This window comes from Podarcis liolepis (genome assembly GCF_965112155.1).
Source record: "Podarcis liolepis genome assembly, chromosome: 12".
Taxonomy (NCBI): Eukaryota; Metazoa; Chordata; class Lepidosauria; order Squamata; family Lacertidae; genus Podarcis; species Podarcis liolepis.
This window is the reverse complement of record NC_139563.1, coordinates 47,917,534-47,935,481: the sequence shown is the minus strand read 5'-3', so window position 1 is coordinate 47,935,481 and position 17,948 is coordinate 47,917,534. Positions and strand designations below refer to the sequence as shown.

Here is a 17,948-nt window from a genome sequence, read left to right as displayed (position 1 = left end):
GTTTTGTGAATGTTTTCACTGTTTTTAGATTTTTAAATTTGATTTTAGATTTGATAAAGGTGTGTTTGCCATCTTGGGGTCCTTCAGTAGGAAAGGCAGGATATAAGTTCAATAAATAATAATAATGAAAGTTGAACTTAATTCTCATTTAAATTAATGGAATGTAAGTCATGACTAGCTTTTCCCATTGATTTCAATAGGAGCTAAGTCAGCTATCCTAGCTGCAATCTTATATACCTTTTCTGAAAACAAGTCTAGCAGAAACTTAGTGGGACTTACTTCTGAGTAGATCCAACCCACTATGTGAAGCTTTGCCCACAAACACCTCACACTGCACAACTGTTTAGTCCTGCTCAACTCCAAAGAACCTGGATGGGAGCTTAATTTCACAGTCACTTAAAGTCCCCTCCCCCCAAAATATTCACTATTATACATTCAGTTTCAGCCACCCATGGAGAAAGAAAGCACAACAAACATCTATACTGAATTATTATGGTTCAGGCTGCAGGGCTTAATCACCATATTAGGGGTGTGTTGTTTTTTAAACTCTCCTTACAAAGCCAGCCGCTTAATGAAAGTAGCAAATGTAGCATAATATGTGTCTGGTGGCAAATGAAGGAAAGCTGTAGACACATGTTCACTTTAATTGACGCTTATCAACAAAAGCCCTTGTAGTGGTTTCAAGATGTTAATCAATGTACCTATTTTGAAATCTTGGTTTCCTTCTCCCCATTCTTCTTATTTATTTATGCATGGAATGTATATCTACCAGAGAAATGTTGAAAATGCAATGTACAGCTTCTATTCTGTGCATGCTTACTGAGGATTAAGAATAACAGCCTAACTCCACATAAGAGTTCATAGATGCATTCTTTTTAATGATAATAATAACACCACCACCACCACCACCAACAACAACAATAATAATATAAAATTTAGTTACCATTTGATAGCTACAACAGAGCCCTGCCACCCTAAATACTGTTAGGCTTCAAACTAGAAATGTGCATGGCTGGGAGGGTACTGATGTTAGAATTCCTGCTCCATGATTGCAGTCATGGGATTTTTGTCTATCACATGACGGTGTATGCTTTGACTCCACAGAGTGGGAAGTGACAGAGACAGGATGTTTGCGTTACTGTGTTCCGTGAAGTGGGACTTTGTTCTTTCTCTTTGCTGTCTGATGCTAGAGAGAGAGGGAGTCATGTTACAGTGCTCTGTGTATGTTTATATGTAAATAAAGTAGATTAGCCAAAATGCTGAGTTGCTGAGGTCTGTTATGCAAGCTGCGAAGACTCTGCGGATCCCTAAGTGTACCAGATCCCTAAGTGTGTTGGCATCAGTCACTGTGATGTTCGGGCTGAAGAAAGCTTTTGAAGCTCCTGAACAAACGACCAGGAGGGAGAGAACATGCCAGTTGGGCATGTGTCTCTGCCAGGGTCCTACTCGAGTATAGGACGAGCTCCTGACAACTGGATGCAGGGAAACCCTACCATTAGGCAAAATGAGGCATCTGCCTCATGTGGGCAGTGCTGGGGGGCAACAGCTGCAACTCCTAGCTGTTCTTCCTGAATGCCCCTCCCCACCATTCCTCTCTGTTGTGACATTGCCTTTTATGTAGTGAAAGATGCTCTCCTTTCAGTAACGTTGAATTAAAATTTGGTTGCCAGTTCAGCTGGTTACTGTACATGGAATGGTAGAGGGACATGTGTCTCCTTCCCTTCCCCTGATCGAGAGCAGAGGGGTCAATTGTAGGGTGTGCCTTTGCAAGCAGATTCTCTGCAGGGAAGCCACTTGCAAAGGAGCAACCGGAAAGTGTGATGGCTCCACAGCTGGTGCACACAGGCATCAATCCTGTGTGAGGTACCCGTTCAGGGATGGAGTGCCAGGAAGGAGGGAGTACCAGGTGGTTGTGGGCTTCTACCTTCTCCCAGGAAGACACAGTCAAGTTGGTCTGAGCCTCTACATGGGGTTTCCACAAACACTGCCTGCTTTTCCTTCCTGACTGATGCCCCACCCCCAGAGCCTTGGGTCCTTATGGGCCATGCATCCTGACCAACAGCAACCCATGGATGTCTCTACCCAACTTGGCCAATGCCAAAATCCCTGTGAATAGGTCCAATTTTAAGCTAGGGGCATGGACCTGGAGCGAATCTGGTGCACAGCCATATTGGATGGGGTTATAGGAAGACTGTATAGATGTCCCGTTGTGGCCCATTGTAATGCTCTCATGAACCCATGTGTATTCCTGCAGATCAGTAGGAGGCGAGGCAGGTAGGTGGTAAATTTATGAGAATCTTTCATGGAAGAATGCTGCGACACCATCCTGAAACTTGCTCTCACTCAGCAGAAAGATCAAGCCTACATTTCTCACTGAAATTTCTCCTCCACTCTGATAGCAGCATTTTCACTGGGACTCTGGCATCATTTAACATTACATGTAGATCCAATGGGTTTCGGCTTCCCTATAAATGTGGCCAAGATCACGGGCTAGGGTGATATCTTTATAGCTGTTATTTTATGTGAACTAGTAACCAGTTTTAGAAAACCCAGTAAACATTTTTACTACCAGAGAGAGAGAGAGAGAGACTATGTTTCACAGAGCAACATTAAGCCAGCTTCCTTGAGGATTAAAGTTCCAGAATAAAAACCTTCTAACCCTATTCATGTCTAATATGTTCTTACTCTTTATGAATGGTAACTGGAGTGTGTGAAAAGCAATTGGAACAGGCCCATTAAAGTAGAAAGTCTGCCTAGCAGGCATAAACAAACTAGTTTATTGGAAATTAAACAGACATATAGATCATCTCTTTGCTGTAAGGGACAAAGAACACTTTTACAATAGCTCCAAACAAATATACTGCACAGATTCTTCTCCCCGCTCCCCAACTAGCTTTAGTGATAGAATGAAACAATTCTGCTCCATTGTACAGATAGTACAAAAAAAATTAGCTTGTTCATTCACTCAACCTGCGCTGAAATTCACATTTTTGAAAAAGTTGTATTTTAATAACAAGTTGCGCCACTTTCACTGTTTATATGACAACACATCAGTACTTTTTTTGTCACTGAAATCCCTGAGAGGATCTCTGTATTTTTTATCTCTTTTCTGTTCTTGAAAAGCTTATACACTAAAAGCCCAAAGCAAATCTTGCAATCAGGGACATTGACAGAAAGGACTGACACATCTTTTATATTCTGCTTCCAATACTTTTTAGAAACCTAGAAGCTTGTTCTCAAAAGCCATGCAAAAATCAATGAATGTTTCAGTCTGTGACTTACATCTGCATAATACACATAATTTGCAATATGCATCACCACATGACAACAACCTGCTTCTACGTGGTTGACAGTTTTGCAGGCTTACCCACCAAAAAGCAAAGCAAGCTAAAAGGGACTGCCAGAATTGAGGAGCTGCTGGGTGATCCATGGTTTATCTCTGCTTTTTGATCTCCTACCAGTGCAACCCCTACCATGTCTACTCAGAGTGAGTCCTACTGAATTCATTGGGGCTTTCTCCCAGGTAAATGGCACTACAATTGCAGCACTATATTGCTATCCCTGCCCTAACCTGCCAGCTGCATGCGTGCACCAGCTGAAGTAGATTCTGGCTTATGAATGCAAAGGCTAAGATTTGTAGCCTATGTATCCAAAGTACAGTTGGGAAAAGGCTGAAGCTCAGTGGCAGAGCATCTGCTTTGGAAGTAGACTGTCCCAGTTTCAATTCCTGGCACCTCCAGGAATGTCTCCTATTTGAAGTCAAGGAAGAAACCTCTGTTAGTCAGGTAATACTGAGCAAGGTGAACCAATAAAGCAGCTTGCTATGCTCAGATGAAGTGAATTACATCAGTAATAATAATACACTAATCACTTATGTGCAGATGAAGTAAATTTTAGGTGCATTATAGAAAGTACTGCATTCACCAGTGCTTGAATTAGCATTAGCTTGGGATGTAATCTTTTCATTAGCTCAAACTCTATTAAATTATCTTGTGGTGATGAATATAACAGTAAATAGAAAAACATCTTAATCTGTGCTACTTTCATAAATGGGTTGGGAATGACCCTCATAAACTAACTTGAAATCCTCTTTTCGGAAATGATTTTCAACCTCACTTGCAAACAGATGAGTACATCCTATGTATCTATTCAGACTGTGTGAATTATGAACATGTGAAAATAACTTTCTGCCATACCATAGCTCCATAAATACATAATCCCTAAATAGATTATTGCTGACTAGAAACATTCCATCACTATGTAAAAAATGAACACAAAAGAATTCCTAATAACCATAGCAGTTAAAACACCTAATAACTTTTAATGGAATTAGATAGCATGGCATGTAGCTTGCGGAAAGTAATTTGATGACATGAATCAAGGTTTGGATATAAAACATTTATCAACAGATAAAACCTACTAAACTAAACTAAAGGAACTGAGTACATATTTATCCCCTTTAATTTTACTTTATTTAGCAGCTCTAAAGATAAACAAACTCTTCATCTGCAAATATGCAAAGTACGGCTACTATGACAACAATAAAACTAGTAGATTATATCTGAGAGTTCAAGGTCAAAAACAAGTCCTGCATGGAACAAAGAGACACCTTCAAATTAGAAATGTCAAAGAAGTTAATATTATTAGAAATACGAATTTGGAGAACTGCTAAATAGGAGATATAATGAAATTCAGTTAGAGGGGATTCGAGGAAGTCAGTTATCAATGTAATGAAATTAGGATTTGGAAGTAATAATTTTGTTTTTCTTTGTTTTTGTGTATTGTAATGTTTTTCTTTTCTCTTGTATCTTTTTTATGTGATAAGTGTGAAAACCAAAATTCTTTTTTTTTTTTGAAAAAATAAATAAAATAAAATTAGAAATGTGACCTGATGTACAGCTGCTACAAAAAGTAAGAAATACACATCTGGCTCTGTTCTCCCCCATCATAACATCTGGTAGAATTTACCTGCATCCTATTGTGTTTTCAGGCCCCATTGCCATCTTCCTTGGAGGAAAACTCATGGGAGGTGGAGACAACTTTTGGGGAAGTTGCTGTTCTCAGCTCTCAGACCCAAACTGGAGAATGTATTATGTACTGCCATCTTCCTCAGACTCAAGACAATGCTCTTAATAATGCCCCATCACTTCCATGCTGCAGGAACCAATGACTGCGCCACCATTCTGCTGAATCAACAGTTCTATACAGCACAGAAGGAAATGCTCTAGTCAAAATCTTAAGACACTCCTCTGTCCAGGAAATGGATGTGACTCCACCTTTCCTGATGGCACCTTGTTTGTAAGTGCCTGTGCCAAAGACCACTCACCACCTCAACCTCAACCCTTGCTGGGACCGGACACCTATGCCTGGCATTATACTGCCTCCCCTTTTTATCACTGAGAACGAGGGGGGGGGGGAGAAAACATCAGCACACAGTTACGTTCTAAACACTATGGAGGAGCTGGGAATTACGATTTGCAGCCGCAGTTTTATTTATTTTATATATACCCCTTAATCATCAAAACCTCTAAGCAGTTATCAGAGGCATTCATGCATTTGGCAGCATCCAGGCATTTAGCAACATGGCTAGGTTGTCCCAAGTAGTTCAGACAACTGCTATAAGAGAAATTGGCAGATATCCAACTCTAAGACACATGGAGGCATCCATTTGCTATCACCACTAGCTTGCCCTTAAAAGAACACAATTTAACAGCTTAACCCCGAGCCCAAGAAAAGGGAAGAAAGCGATAAGGTGGGTTGTGTGAGATGAACAATGGAAGGAAAAATACAATAAATTTTGATGAACATTAAGAGGGGGGAGAAGGGGGTGGCAAGAGTAGCATTACTCATATCCAAAGTAAGTACACCTAAAATAGAGAGAGAATATCAAAGTATTCAGATGACTGTCTACTTACTAAGCAGTTGGCAATAGAGGACTTGTAAACTTCTCTTCATGGTATCATCTGCTCCAGGTTGTCCTGCAGTTTATTCATGATTCTGTCTAGAAGATGATGAAGAAGGACAGGATATGAATAAGTTTGTTTGTTTGTTTGTTGTTTGCTTTTGCGTTTGTTTGTTAAGGAGCTATCCTGGTCTATGTGGCCTCTGTGGCCTTCCAAGCAGCTAAAAAAACATAATCAGAAATTGTCGAAATAGGTTGCAGAGTCCCTGTGTCGTACTTGGTTGACCAAGTTGACAACTGTGAGTTTTTTAAAAATAAGGTATGTGAATTAAAACGAAGCAGACAACTGAGTATTTCTGCTGCTGGGTCTCTTTATTATACAGATTGGGAGCCATTCATCAAGGGTGTTGATTGTGAGACGGGTGCTCCTCATGCATGCACATTTTTTGGCAATGCTGGTATAAAAATGCCAGCCCACATCTGCAAGACCACATATCCCCCACCCCTGCACGATTTTCATAACCATCTGTCTGATGTTTCTTACAGAGAATTAGTATCACCACTCCTCCCACCCACCCAGTAATTTTAGTAGTTGGCATGCACCCAACCAATTCATAATGATCTCTGAGCAGTTCCAGGAGGCACCCAAGAAATATATAACAAAGGTTATAGGTGACTGTTGTGTTCAGATCCTTATCACCAAAACACATGGATCCAAAGAAGCATTACATTAGTTTCATGAAGCCACGGGGGTTTTAAGACTTATTTTTATTGGGGGGAAACCTGCTTCTGAAACCAAGGGAAATTTGAAAAACAGTTTGGAGGCAGCTAAATAAAGCAGGGTGGCGGTGTTTCTGTGTGTCAAACATTTCACTGGAATCTGTGTAAGCCTATGCAGGTCTTTGAATCCTAGCCATTATCTTTTGTCATTGCAACCAGATCCAGAAAGCCTCCACCAGCATCTATCAAAGAGCTTTACTGCAGAGCCTGCCACTTCAGGCTGAAGAGCCAACTCTTGAAAAAAAAAAGTTAACAATCTTTAGGCACTTGATACCTTTTATTTCTCATAAGAACTTCTCTCCCTGTCTTCCAACTCAAGGCATTTGCAAGCTATTCCAATGCACTCCACTATAATTCCTTCGGAGCTTATTTAAGAGATGATCTTGAAGGCATCTGCACTGCAAGCCAAACCAATAAACAGCACTCCACCACTGATTAAATGCCAGGAGTTTATGAAAGCAGGAGGACCAAATTTGATTTGTAGATGGAAGTCTCCTAGGATTGCCACTTTTATTAGCTCCATTTGCCTGTGGAAGAGGCGAGACATTCACTTATGCTATCACTTTACAGCTATTTATACACATGGTGACAAAGAATACTCTCATTTGGATATCTCCCTTTTCTCTTTCTGCTCTCAATTTCATTTTAAAACTGGCTGTGAATGTGAAAATGGTTCAATATTTCCTTAAGGGAAGACATCATTTTCACTTAAATAAAATAATATTTACTTATGTTCCATTGATCTTGTGCATAAAGTGAGTTATCCTGAAGGTAAATAGTTTCAAAGAAGGGCTTTTAAATGTTAAGAGAGCAACCCAAAGTTCCTGAGGAGGTCTGCTGAGGAGCAGTTAGACATTGTAGACCTTCCCCTCCATTAGCAGAAAGGGAAGTCCACAGACGGAAGTGGTCCATTTGAGTCCTTTTCGCAGAGGATGAAACCTCTGCCATCGTTCTCACCACCTCATAGATGTATTTCAATATGAATTTTCATTCAGATTTTTTTTAAGAAATGCAAATGAATGCAAAACCAGGACTTAACAGGCTTATGAACATGTGAAGCTGACACAGACTGGAAGTAGACTGCTCAATCCATCAGATCCATCCTGACTCAGATCCTATGTGTACTGGGGCGCATATGCATAGTCCCTGTGCAGGAATTCCTATTCATGTACAGAAAGAAGGGGCAGAGCTCACCCCCCCATATATATATTTCTTCACAAGCAACCCTGTTTACGGAAGTTTTTAATGTTTGATGTTTTATTCTGTTTTTAATCTGCTGGGAGCCATCCAGAGTGGCTGGGGAGGTCCAGCCAGATGGGCAGGGTATTAATAATAATAATGATTATGATGATGTCATCTAAGAGATTTATTCCACCACTGACGTAGTCTGTCCACATCAAGCTGGCTTTAAAGGCAGGGGTGGGAGGCATTTTTCAGCCTGAGGGCCACCATTTCCTTCTAGGGTACCTTCTGGGGGTGGCCTGTGGGGCAGACCAATGAATATGAACCTTTGTACAGCAGACTAGATGATTCACAGACGCACATGCCTCTCTGCCCTCCATCAAGGCAGTTTGGAAGTATGAGCAAGGTCCAAGGCCACATTCTACCTAGGCAAAACACTCAACAAGGATACAAAGAAGACCCTGTGGAGTAGGCTTGCCATATTTCAAAAAGTAAAAAAATCCAGACATCCCCAAAATTGTTGATTTTTTTTAAAGGGAAAAGTTAACCCTTATGTGTAATAATGCAGCTAGCTACCATAACTAGTGCACCTCTGGCCACTGCTGCCCTGCTTTCTGTGGCTCCCCTTCAAACCTGCTCTCCCTTCCCACTGCTGCCTGCAAGGAGCCTGCCTAGCCTCCTGCACCCATAGCATCACCTCCAGCCAAGAGTGGGGGGTAGGGGGAGCCTATTCCGCTAGGGCCAAAGGCCACCCAACCTCCCTGGATCACAGAGTTCATGGAGAGTGAAAGCGATGCTTTCGCTTCCGATTTCCGGAATAACACACACACACACACTTGCACACAAGCCCATGTTGCCTTCCTTTTACCCGCAGGAGATGGTGGGAGTTGTTGCGCAGGAATGCTCACACCTTGTAGCCAGGAGGGCAGGCTCAAAGATGTAAACAGCGGGTCTAGGCCCCTCAGAAAGGTGTGCCAGGTGCTGGCACTGCGGCTGTGGCAAGAGCCCACCACGCTTGGGACACTGAGCTGGGACAACTGCGCCTTGGAGAAGTGGTTCCCGGATGGGGTGGCTATGCACAGCCAAGTGAGGGAGGCAGCAGCCAGCGCCAACAGCAGCAGCAGCAGCAGCAGCGCCATGGGTGGCTGGAGCTCTCACCATGGAGAAAAACCCTGGGGGGAAACCAACCCTGGACACTATTTTAGGCATTCTATTTCCATACATGTCTGGAATTTTCCAGACGTATGGCAAGCCTACAGTGGAAGGGTGTGGCCAGGGAAGAAGGGGTGTCGCTTGAGGACAGTACTGGGGGCCAGAAAGTTGAGGTTCCCCATCCTTGCTTTAAATGTGCAAAAAGGAGGATTGTACTAATATACTGTGAATAAACATTCTAAAGCCTTAGACATGAATTTGCTATCTAAGTAGCTTCACTCTGAGGAGAGACAGGGTACTGTATAGTTACAGCAGGCTTATTTTTCCCTGTTTATTCCTGCCACAGATGCCTTGTGGTGACCATCAAAATACAGCCAGCTATTAACATGCACTAACCTGTAGTGTTGCTTGGCTTTTGCCTCCAAAAGACAGACTAATTTTTCAATACATGTGAACAACCCAGCATACCATTCTATATTAATCACTATTAGGAATACAGTATTTACCGTATTTTTCGCCCCATAGGACGCACCCAGGTTTTTTTTTGAGGGGGGAATAAAGGAAAAAAAATTATTTCCCCCCCCGGGCGCGGGGCTGGCGCGGGGGAAGCCCGAGCTTCCCCTGACCCCAGCCCCCAGAACAGGCTGCTGCCTGCAAGCCTTGCGAGCCCGGCGTGCGAGGCTTGCGGACATCTGCCCGAAGCACGGGGCGGGCTCCGCAGCTCGCCCCATGCTTCGGGCTGCTGCCCACAAGCCTTGCGCGCCCGGCGGGACCTCCCGCCAGGCGCGAGAGGCTTGTGGACAGCTTCCTGAAGCCTGGAGAGCGAGAGGGGTAGGTGCGCACCGATGCCTCTCACTCTCCAGGCTTCAGCGAAAGCCTGCATTCGCCCCATAGGACGCACATACATTTTCCCCTTCATTTTTGGAGGGGGAAAAGTGTGTCCTATAGGGCGAAAAATACGGTATATCTAAGAGCCCACTATATTTGCGTATATTTACTATTCCCAATGCATGACTGCCTCTTGCATTTAAGCAACTACTGTCGATTGCACTATGTAATAATGTACAGTGGTGCCTCGCAAGACAAAATTAATCCGTTCCGCGAGTTTCTTCGTCTTGCGGTTTTTTCGTCTTGTGAAGCACGGCTATTAGCGGCTTAGCGGCTATTAGCGGCTTAGCGGCTATTAACGGCTTAGCGGCTTTAAGAAAAAGGAAACAAACTCGCAAGAACTCACAAGACATTTCGTCTTGCGAAGCAAGCCCATAGGGAAATTCGTCTTGCAGAACGACTAAAAAAACGGAAAACTCTTTCGTCTAGCGAGTTTTTTGTCTTGCGAGGCATTCGTCTTGCGGGGCACCACTGTATAAGTTGTTGTGCTAGTTTTTATTGTATTTAAATAGGAGTTGGATAATTTATTGAGTTCTGAGAGGCAAGAACTGGCTTGTGCACAAATAAGAACCATGAGACATTTGGGTTAGAAATGTCAGTCTTTCTTCTGCCAACAGCTGAAAAAACCAGACCACTTAATGGTCATGAACCATACTTAAAACTCCATGAAATAAACTGAGTAAGATCCTTTGGGTCAAATCCTACTCTGGCTTTATAGCTTATAAATATAAGTGAAGTCATTCAGTTGAGCAGACATGGATCCTTTTGGGTAAAATATTAAAAGTGAAGTTACTTTTGAAAGTAATACAGAACGGGATGAAAAAAGAAAACAAAGCAGATTGGAAGGGAAGAAAAAGTTTGCAAGGCTACACCAAAATTGATCAAATGCTACTAAAGCAACATAAGCATGGCTTTTCTAAGGCTGCAAACTATAACTGGGATTAAGGATGGGCAAATCTGTCAAACTGGGTTTCCCTCTGTTTCTCATTTTTCTAATCTTAAATTTAGTTCTCCCCAGTTCTGATTCAGTTTGCATTTTTATTTTTACTACACTAGCAGTTTAGTGTCAATTTCTCCTAATATGCATATATTTGTATGCAGTTTTGCCTTATACATATTTTTGAAAATATTATTTTTGCACAATATACTGAATTTTTGTATATCATTTTTCACCAACACATGCTTTTATACTTGATCCTAGTATATGCATATTTGTGCAAATCACTTAGCTGGAGAATTGCATTGTGAAATTTGGAGAAGTGCAAATGCTGAAGGCTGGCTGCATTCCAATTTGCATTCTGTTTCAGAAAGAGAAAATTAGGGGGATTCACCTTTAAATTTTAATCAAATTTCTTCCCCAACCCTTCCTATGAGTAAATCACATTGAACTAAATAGGGCTTACTTCTGAGCAGCCATCTTTAGGGTCCTGAATATCTGTGAAAGCAGAAATGATGTTTATTTCCTACATATATCCCCCCACCCCACAGCTTTCAGCTTTCTCATACTGTGACATTTTTCTCATGAAAATGGCACAATTTTGCTGAAAACAGAAAGCCAGAAATGGAAATAAAGGAAATAAAGAATGGCATTAATTAGTTTTAATGTTTTGCACGCAAAAAGGAAGGAAAAACCAGGTGCAACAATTTTGAAATCATAAATATTTCAGCATTTGGAATATGCCCTCTTGGGTGGGTATACTTGATAAAAATAAAGCTACCAGTTTTTTGGAACAGCAAACACAATACAAAAATACAGTTCTCAAGAAGAAGGGGGGACTATCTCCATTAACAGCAAATAAAAGAAAAAAATAGTATCATTATGCATTTCGGCTCGTAACTGGATTTCCAACAGATAAAATGCATCTGAGATTACAAAAATCTTCACGTGAACAAGATTAAGAGGGAATAGTTTCTAGGAGCCACAGAAGCCAATGCACTGCAGTTCGCCTCAACTAATGCAAGGGTGATTGTGGACAAATGAGGGCTTCAGTCAACTGGTTTTGACTTCCCAGATCAAATGGATCGTGTACATATTCGGAAGAAAGAAATGTGGAAATCAATTTGCATTTTAATCTCTGTTTTTGTGTAAATGGGATCTGTTCATCTGCTTGTACGACCCAGCTTTCCTAACGTGGGGTGAAGGGTACTTTCTCTGACTAAGCAGCTCAAAGGTTGGACTATCCACATGTGGTAAGTGCCTTGTTCCTCAAAGCTAATGTCAGAGACAATTAGAGACCTCTTTTTGATGTTATGTGTCGGACATAAGGAGACAGAGTTATTAAAATAATAATAGCAGCTGCTTAATGCAAAGGTAAGCAACTTGTGGCCCTGCAGATTTGTTACACTACAACTCCCACAAGTCCCAGCCAGCACAGCCAACAGTCAGGAATTCTGGGAGCAGTTGTTCAGCAACATCAGAAGGGCATTGCCTATGCTGGCCTTAAAATAGCGTACTTTTTGCTCCATAAGACACACTTTTTTCTTCCTAAAATGTAAGGGGAAATGTCTGTGTGTCTTATGGAGCGAATGTGTGGTCCCTGGAGCTGAATTGCCCAGGGGAGAAAAGCAGATCATGCTTTTCTTTCTTTCTTTTCTTTTTTTGAAAGAGGGAAGTGGGTGTTGAAACAAAGCTGCTGATCAGCAAGTGATCGGGAGCGAGATAAGAGACACTAGCAATAAAGGAGGCTGCCTGGGAGCGGGGAGGTAAAGACAGCAAACTTGCAAGGAGAGGAGACAGGAAGACTAAAGTAATGAGGAGAGAAATTAGAAGAAAAGGAGGGGCAAAAAACTGCTCCAGCTATGGAAAAGACACTAAGGCAAACAAGAGGGAAGGGGGTGTTGAAAGGAAGCAGCTGATCAGTCAGCGATCAGGAGGGAGATAAGGGACGCTAGCGATAAAGGAGACTGCCTGGAAGGGGGGAGGTAAAAGCCCATGGATCCTCAGGGATTTTTGCATTGGGTCACCCCAAATTCACCATCAGATCACATAGCATGTACATGGCTACAGCCTGCACCAAAAAAATCACACACCTACTGTTTCGTTCAGAATATTTCTTTCCTTGTTTTTCTCCTCTAAAAACTAGGTGCGTCTTATGGAGTGAAACGGTCTATACCATAGATAAGCGATTAATCGCTGAATGAGCTATAGGAATCATTACCTTAAATGTTCTTTCTAATCCTAACAGCTGCATCTGCTGTGTATAAATATACACATGATGATAAATGGATGTGTGAAATCTCCATGCAGAGCCAAGGTATTGTCTTCTGCAACGAGTGATTTCCATCCTCTGCCCCACACTGAACTCTGGCTAAATTAAAGAGGACAACTAAGACATAATGATGAATAGAAAACAAAAGGGTCCAGTGGAGCTGACAGGTCCCCAACACTGCATCGTTCATTATGTCTGAAGGAGGAAGATGCCAACAGTGTCCTAGATCAAAGGAAAACAGATGAAAACAAAAAGCCACTGCGCATTACAAACTAGGTATTATGGCTGAGCTAGAACATTCTCCTTCACATCTAGCTCTAGGGATTTTTTTAAAAAAAATCTTTAATAAAAACTATTAAAAAATATATGCAAGAGCATTCAATTGTGTGAGCCTTGCAACCAGCATCTCAAGCCTACATCATTCAGGGCCCTGACAAACAGAAATCAGCAGAATTATGGAAAAGATTGCTGAGACCTGCAACAAAATGTTGCAGTGTGGAGAATGTCTGCTTAAGACCCTCAATGTCCCTCCCAGTTTTCCATTCCTTTTAACAGTCCATTAGCATTATTCATACACTAAGCATACGCAGTCCTCATTGGACTGGTTTTTTTGGTGGGGTGTCTCCCCTTTATTTCTGGTGGCGGTCCTGAATTTTTTTGATCTAATAAATTCATGCACAATCTAGAATAAAAAGTCTTCCCCAGGTGGTTCACATTATAATACAATAAAATAATAAACAACATTTAAGCATCTTAACAAAACAAACCCATATTGTTAAAACTAGCAATACAGCCACCAAGACCAGTCCACACAATCAGATCCATAGCAACTATTAGTTTATGTAAGCCAAGGTAACATGGTTTTTAGGCTTGTATAAAAATATCCAGGGATGAGGACTCCCTAATATAACATGAGACAGTATTCCAAGATTGTGGGGCCACCACCCAAAAAGCCCTGGCTCATGTCCTTGCCAGCCTAACTTCCTTTGTAACATGCACGTTTATAATTACTTGGTTCAGTATACGAGTATGTCCTGCTTGAAATGCTTAGCTGCATTACAAAGTGATCAACATCCCCCATCTCCGAATTTCTTCCTCATATTGGAATGTTAAATCAGATCCTGCACATGAGTAGCCATTGTTCAGCAGACCATGTGTACATAAACATCTGCTTCATCAACACCTATGAAAAAGTTATTCTGTGCTTGTTAACTGCTTATTCTTGATCAAGTTTTCACTGGTTGCTCAGCTCACCCTATCCAGTAGTCTTTTCTTGGGTGAGTATTTTCTCTATTCTCTGGTTGGGTTCTTGCAAACCTTTTAGTTGGCTGCCAAAATACGATATCCCGCTTAATATTTACAGTGCCCCAAATTGTAAATCCCGCAGGGGGTTGCGAAGCCCTGTGGGCCAGCCTGCCACAACCCCATGTCCAGGTGTTTAGCAGGTGTGAGGGGCTCTACAAATATACCAGTGTATACCTACCATGGTGAATTGTATGTCTGGAGCAAGGCATGTCTGACACGCACATTGTGACCTAAACACACACACACTTGTTTTTCCTGGGAATTGGCAGCTACCCTGCAGTGTAGGCAAGTCCCAATAATGTCAAGTTTTAATTTGCTCTGATTTCAGGGGTGGGGGGCCCTAAAACAAATTTGCAGCCATCAAGAATATTTCTGCACTACTTGCTACCTATCACACCGAATGCTCTGATCTCTGATTTAAGCTCAAACCTCCCTTCAGCTCTACGTTCACATTTGGGCTCATAAACAAAGCATCAGAGCTGGCCTTGCAAATAAGGGGCCCATGACCCGACACAAGATTCAAAGTCTCCGTGTGATTAAATCTAATATATTCAATGTGCGATAAAACGCTCTGACTTCAGATGTGACAAACGTGCTCAGGAGCCTTTCATCACACTCACTTTAAAGGAATACTGTATCACCCAGCAGATGTAAAATGTCTCCTTTATGTAAATAATTCCCTTTTATACTTCAAAATGCATCTTTATGATTTTATTTCTTTCTTTATGACAAAAAAACTTAAGCTGCAAATGAACCATTGTAAAAAGGAGGTGATGGGAGGAGGCAACTTGCAGTTGAGGTTAAAAACCGACAGGTTGCAACCTGAAGGTGTTTCTGCCCCCTCCTGCACGTTTCCCCTTTAAATTCACTACTAGATCTGGAGGCGAGGAACGAATTGTTTCTCTCCCACCTTTTCTACTCTCAATTTGGGGGCCTTTGAAAATTGCTCAAGTAGAAAAGGAACGAAAAGAGAATGGCAGGGAAGTGTGGATGAAAAGGCTCTGCCTGCAGCCTTCTCTGGCCTTCAAAATGAGGACGGGTGACCTACTCACAGCTCTCTTTCTGGCGGGTCTGAAACTCCTAACCTTTCCCCCCAACCCGTGAAAAGCTGCCAGTCAATCAAAATCACCAAAGTGACCAGTCAGTTAAAAAAGAAACCCTTGATGTGATACTGCTACCCTTCTTCCCATCCTTTCCAAAATACTTCACAGTATTGAATTCCATCCCCCACCTCAATTGACTCAACAAGTACTGGGCATTATTGATTATTTATTTTGCTCTTATTTATTCACCATTAGCAAATCTGTTTGAACCAGTTCCCAGTGGGAGTTGCATCTGAACATCAATTGCAGTTAAGGGCTGCAGTTCTACTCTTGCAACCCCTACCCCTGTCTATGGGGGTTTCTGTTTGTTTGGCAGTTTGCAGAATGAAAGATGAAGGATGATTCCCCATCTGTATCTGAAGGTTTCTCCCTTTCATCAGGGCCCCTGATGGGACTATCAGAAGAAGCTGAGAAGCTCATAAGCAGATCTGCCTATATTATGCAGATTGTCTACAGATGAAATAAGCCATTAGAGGAAGGGGAGGAACTACTATGTTATGGCTGTGTAAATCCTATTTTATGGGTTGGATCACCCAACAAATTCAGTGCACACATACAAACTAAGAGAGACTTTTGGTATGTTTTCACAGGCCAGGATAGATAGACTATAGGTTGCTGAAGACAATAGACATATTTGTACCTCTGAATACGCTCTGTCATGACTGCTTCTATGTTTAAGATGCAGGTTTATTTTGTGGGGAGTTAGCGCTGTGGTTTAAACCACTGTGCCACTTGGATTTGCCGATCAGAAGGTCGGTGGTTCAAGGCCCCGTGACGGGGTGAGCTCCTGTTGTTCGTTCCCAGCTCCTGCCAACCTAGCAGTTCGAAAGCACGCAGTGCAAGTAGATAAATAGGTACCGCACCGGCGGGAAGGTAAACGGCGTTTTCGTGCGCTGCTCTGGCTTCGCCAGAAGCGGCTTAGTCATGCTGGCCACATGACCCGGAAAAAACTGTCTGCAGAAGCAGACAAACACCGGCTCCCTCGGCCTGTAAAGCGAGATGAGCACCGCAACCCCAGAGTCGTTTGCGACTGGACTGTCAGGGGTCCCTTTACCTTTACTAGCATGCTGTGCTGACAAGGCATTGTTGTGAAATGTTGCGTTGGTATTGTCTTGTTGTGGATGAAAGGTTGGATGAAGAGATGGGGCAGAAATCCAGTTCAATTCAGTTCACATTTAAAGGCCGCTTTACTGAATTCACACCAAAATAATACACAAGGCAAAAGACAACCATCCCTTGAAATTTGCCCTTCCTTGAATTTCTGCAATGTGGTTGTCCAGCCAAGTCATGTATACGCTAGGCAAAATTGCATACAATACTGTTTATATTCAAAGAAATTTGCATAAAAATACAAAAAAAACCAAAATACATAATAACAAAAACACAAACAAAACAAAACACTAGAACACAGCTCCCAACAAAGACCTTTAAAAGGACATAGAATGTTCATTAGGCAAAAGCCGGATTGAAGAAGAATGTTTTCACCTGGCGCCTAAAGACGTATAATGAAGGTACCAGGCAAGCCTCCCTGGGGAAAGCGTTCCACAAACGCGGAGCTACTGCAGAAAAGGCCTGTTCTCATGTTGTCACCCTCCAGACGTCTCGTGGAGGAGGCCCACAAAGAAGGGCCTCTGATGATGTTCACAGGATCCAGGTCGGTTCATTAGATGCACTATTTTGTGATTTTGAAACATCAGAGCCTGAACATTAGGACCTTACAGACATTCCATTTGGGATTAATGAATCCTTGTTTCCTTACTTTATAAGATGGATGTGTGCACATGCAGGCTTGTTTGTGATATTCAGATAAACTTACATAGCTCAGACTGGAGCCTTCTGACATGACACTGCTCCCCCCCCCCCTTGTTTACACAAAGGGAGACTTTAACGTGAAAGCCATCTAATAATGCAATCGATAAATATAAAGTGGTGTAGAATCATGAAATCTGAAATAAATCTTTCAGTCCTCACTAGGATTTCAGTTGAACAGTCAGATTTGCTTCTTCAAGGTAACTGAAATGGATATTAAAAAAAAGTAGTTTTCCTTTGAATTATTCTTTTCATAACAGCTATTTACTCTTGGAAAGAACATCAGTCACGTTGAACACTGAGAGCATTTCTAGGCAATTGTTTTATTGCGTGATGGATGTGTAGTTATTACTCAGCTGTTGTGGGGGGATACAAATGTCTCATAGAATCACAGAGTTGGAAGAGACCACAAGGGCCATCGAGTCCAACCCCCTGCCAAGCAGGAAACTCTCCCTGCAGTTGCTCTCCTGAGATGGCAAAATTGCATCTTCTTTGCATTCAAGCAGTAATTTTTATTTCTGGGGAAATGTGATTCTCTTCCACCCAGTCAGCTCTTGCTTCATTTTCTGTTTCATTGCAATGCTGTGTGGACTGCTGATGTTTGAGTATCAACATAAG

The 17,948-nt window shown here is 42.1% G+C and overlaps 1 protein-coding gene across 3 annotated transcripts in view; it reads right to left on the bottom strand.

Annotated features, from left to right (window-relative positions):
• The window catches only part of TMEM108 (transmembrane protein 108), a 185,466-nt gene that overhangs the window by 95,298 nt on the left and 72,220 nt on the right, over nucleotides 1-17,948 (bottom strand). For 2 of the 3 annotated variants that reach the window (XM_083468390.1, XM_083468394.1), the window contains exon 3: nucleotides 5,916-6,001. In XM_083468390.1, coding sequence (XP_083324516.1) covers nucleotides 5,916-5,955 — 40 coding nt within the window. In that variant the 5' untranslated portion in view covers nucleotides 5,956-6,001. The remainder of the gene's footprint in view (nucleotides 1-5,915; nucleotides 6,002-17,948) is intronic. The other variant, XM_083468391.1, reaches the window with a different exon arrangement.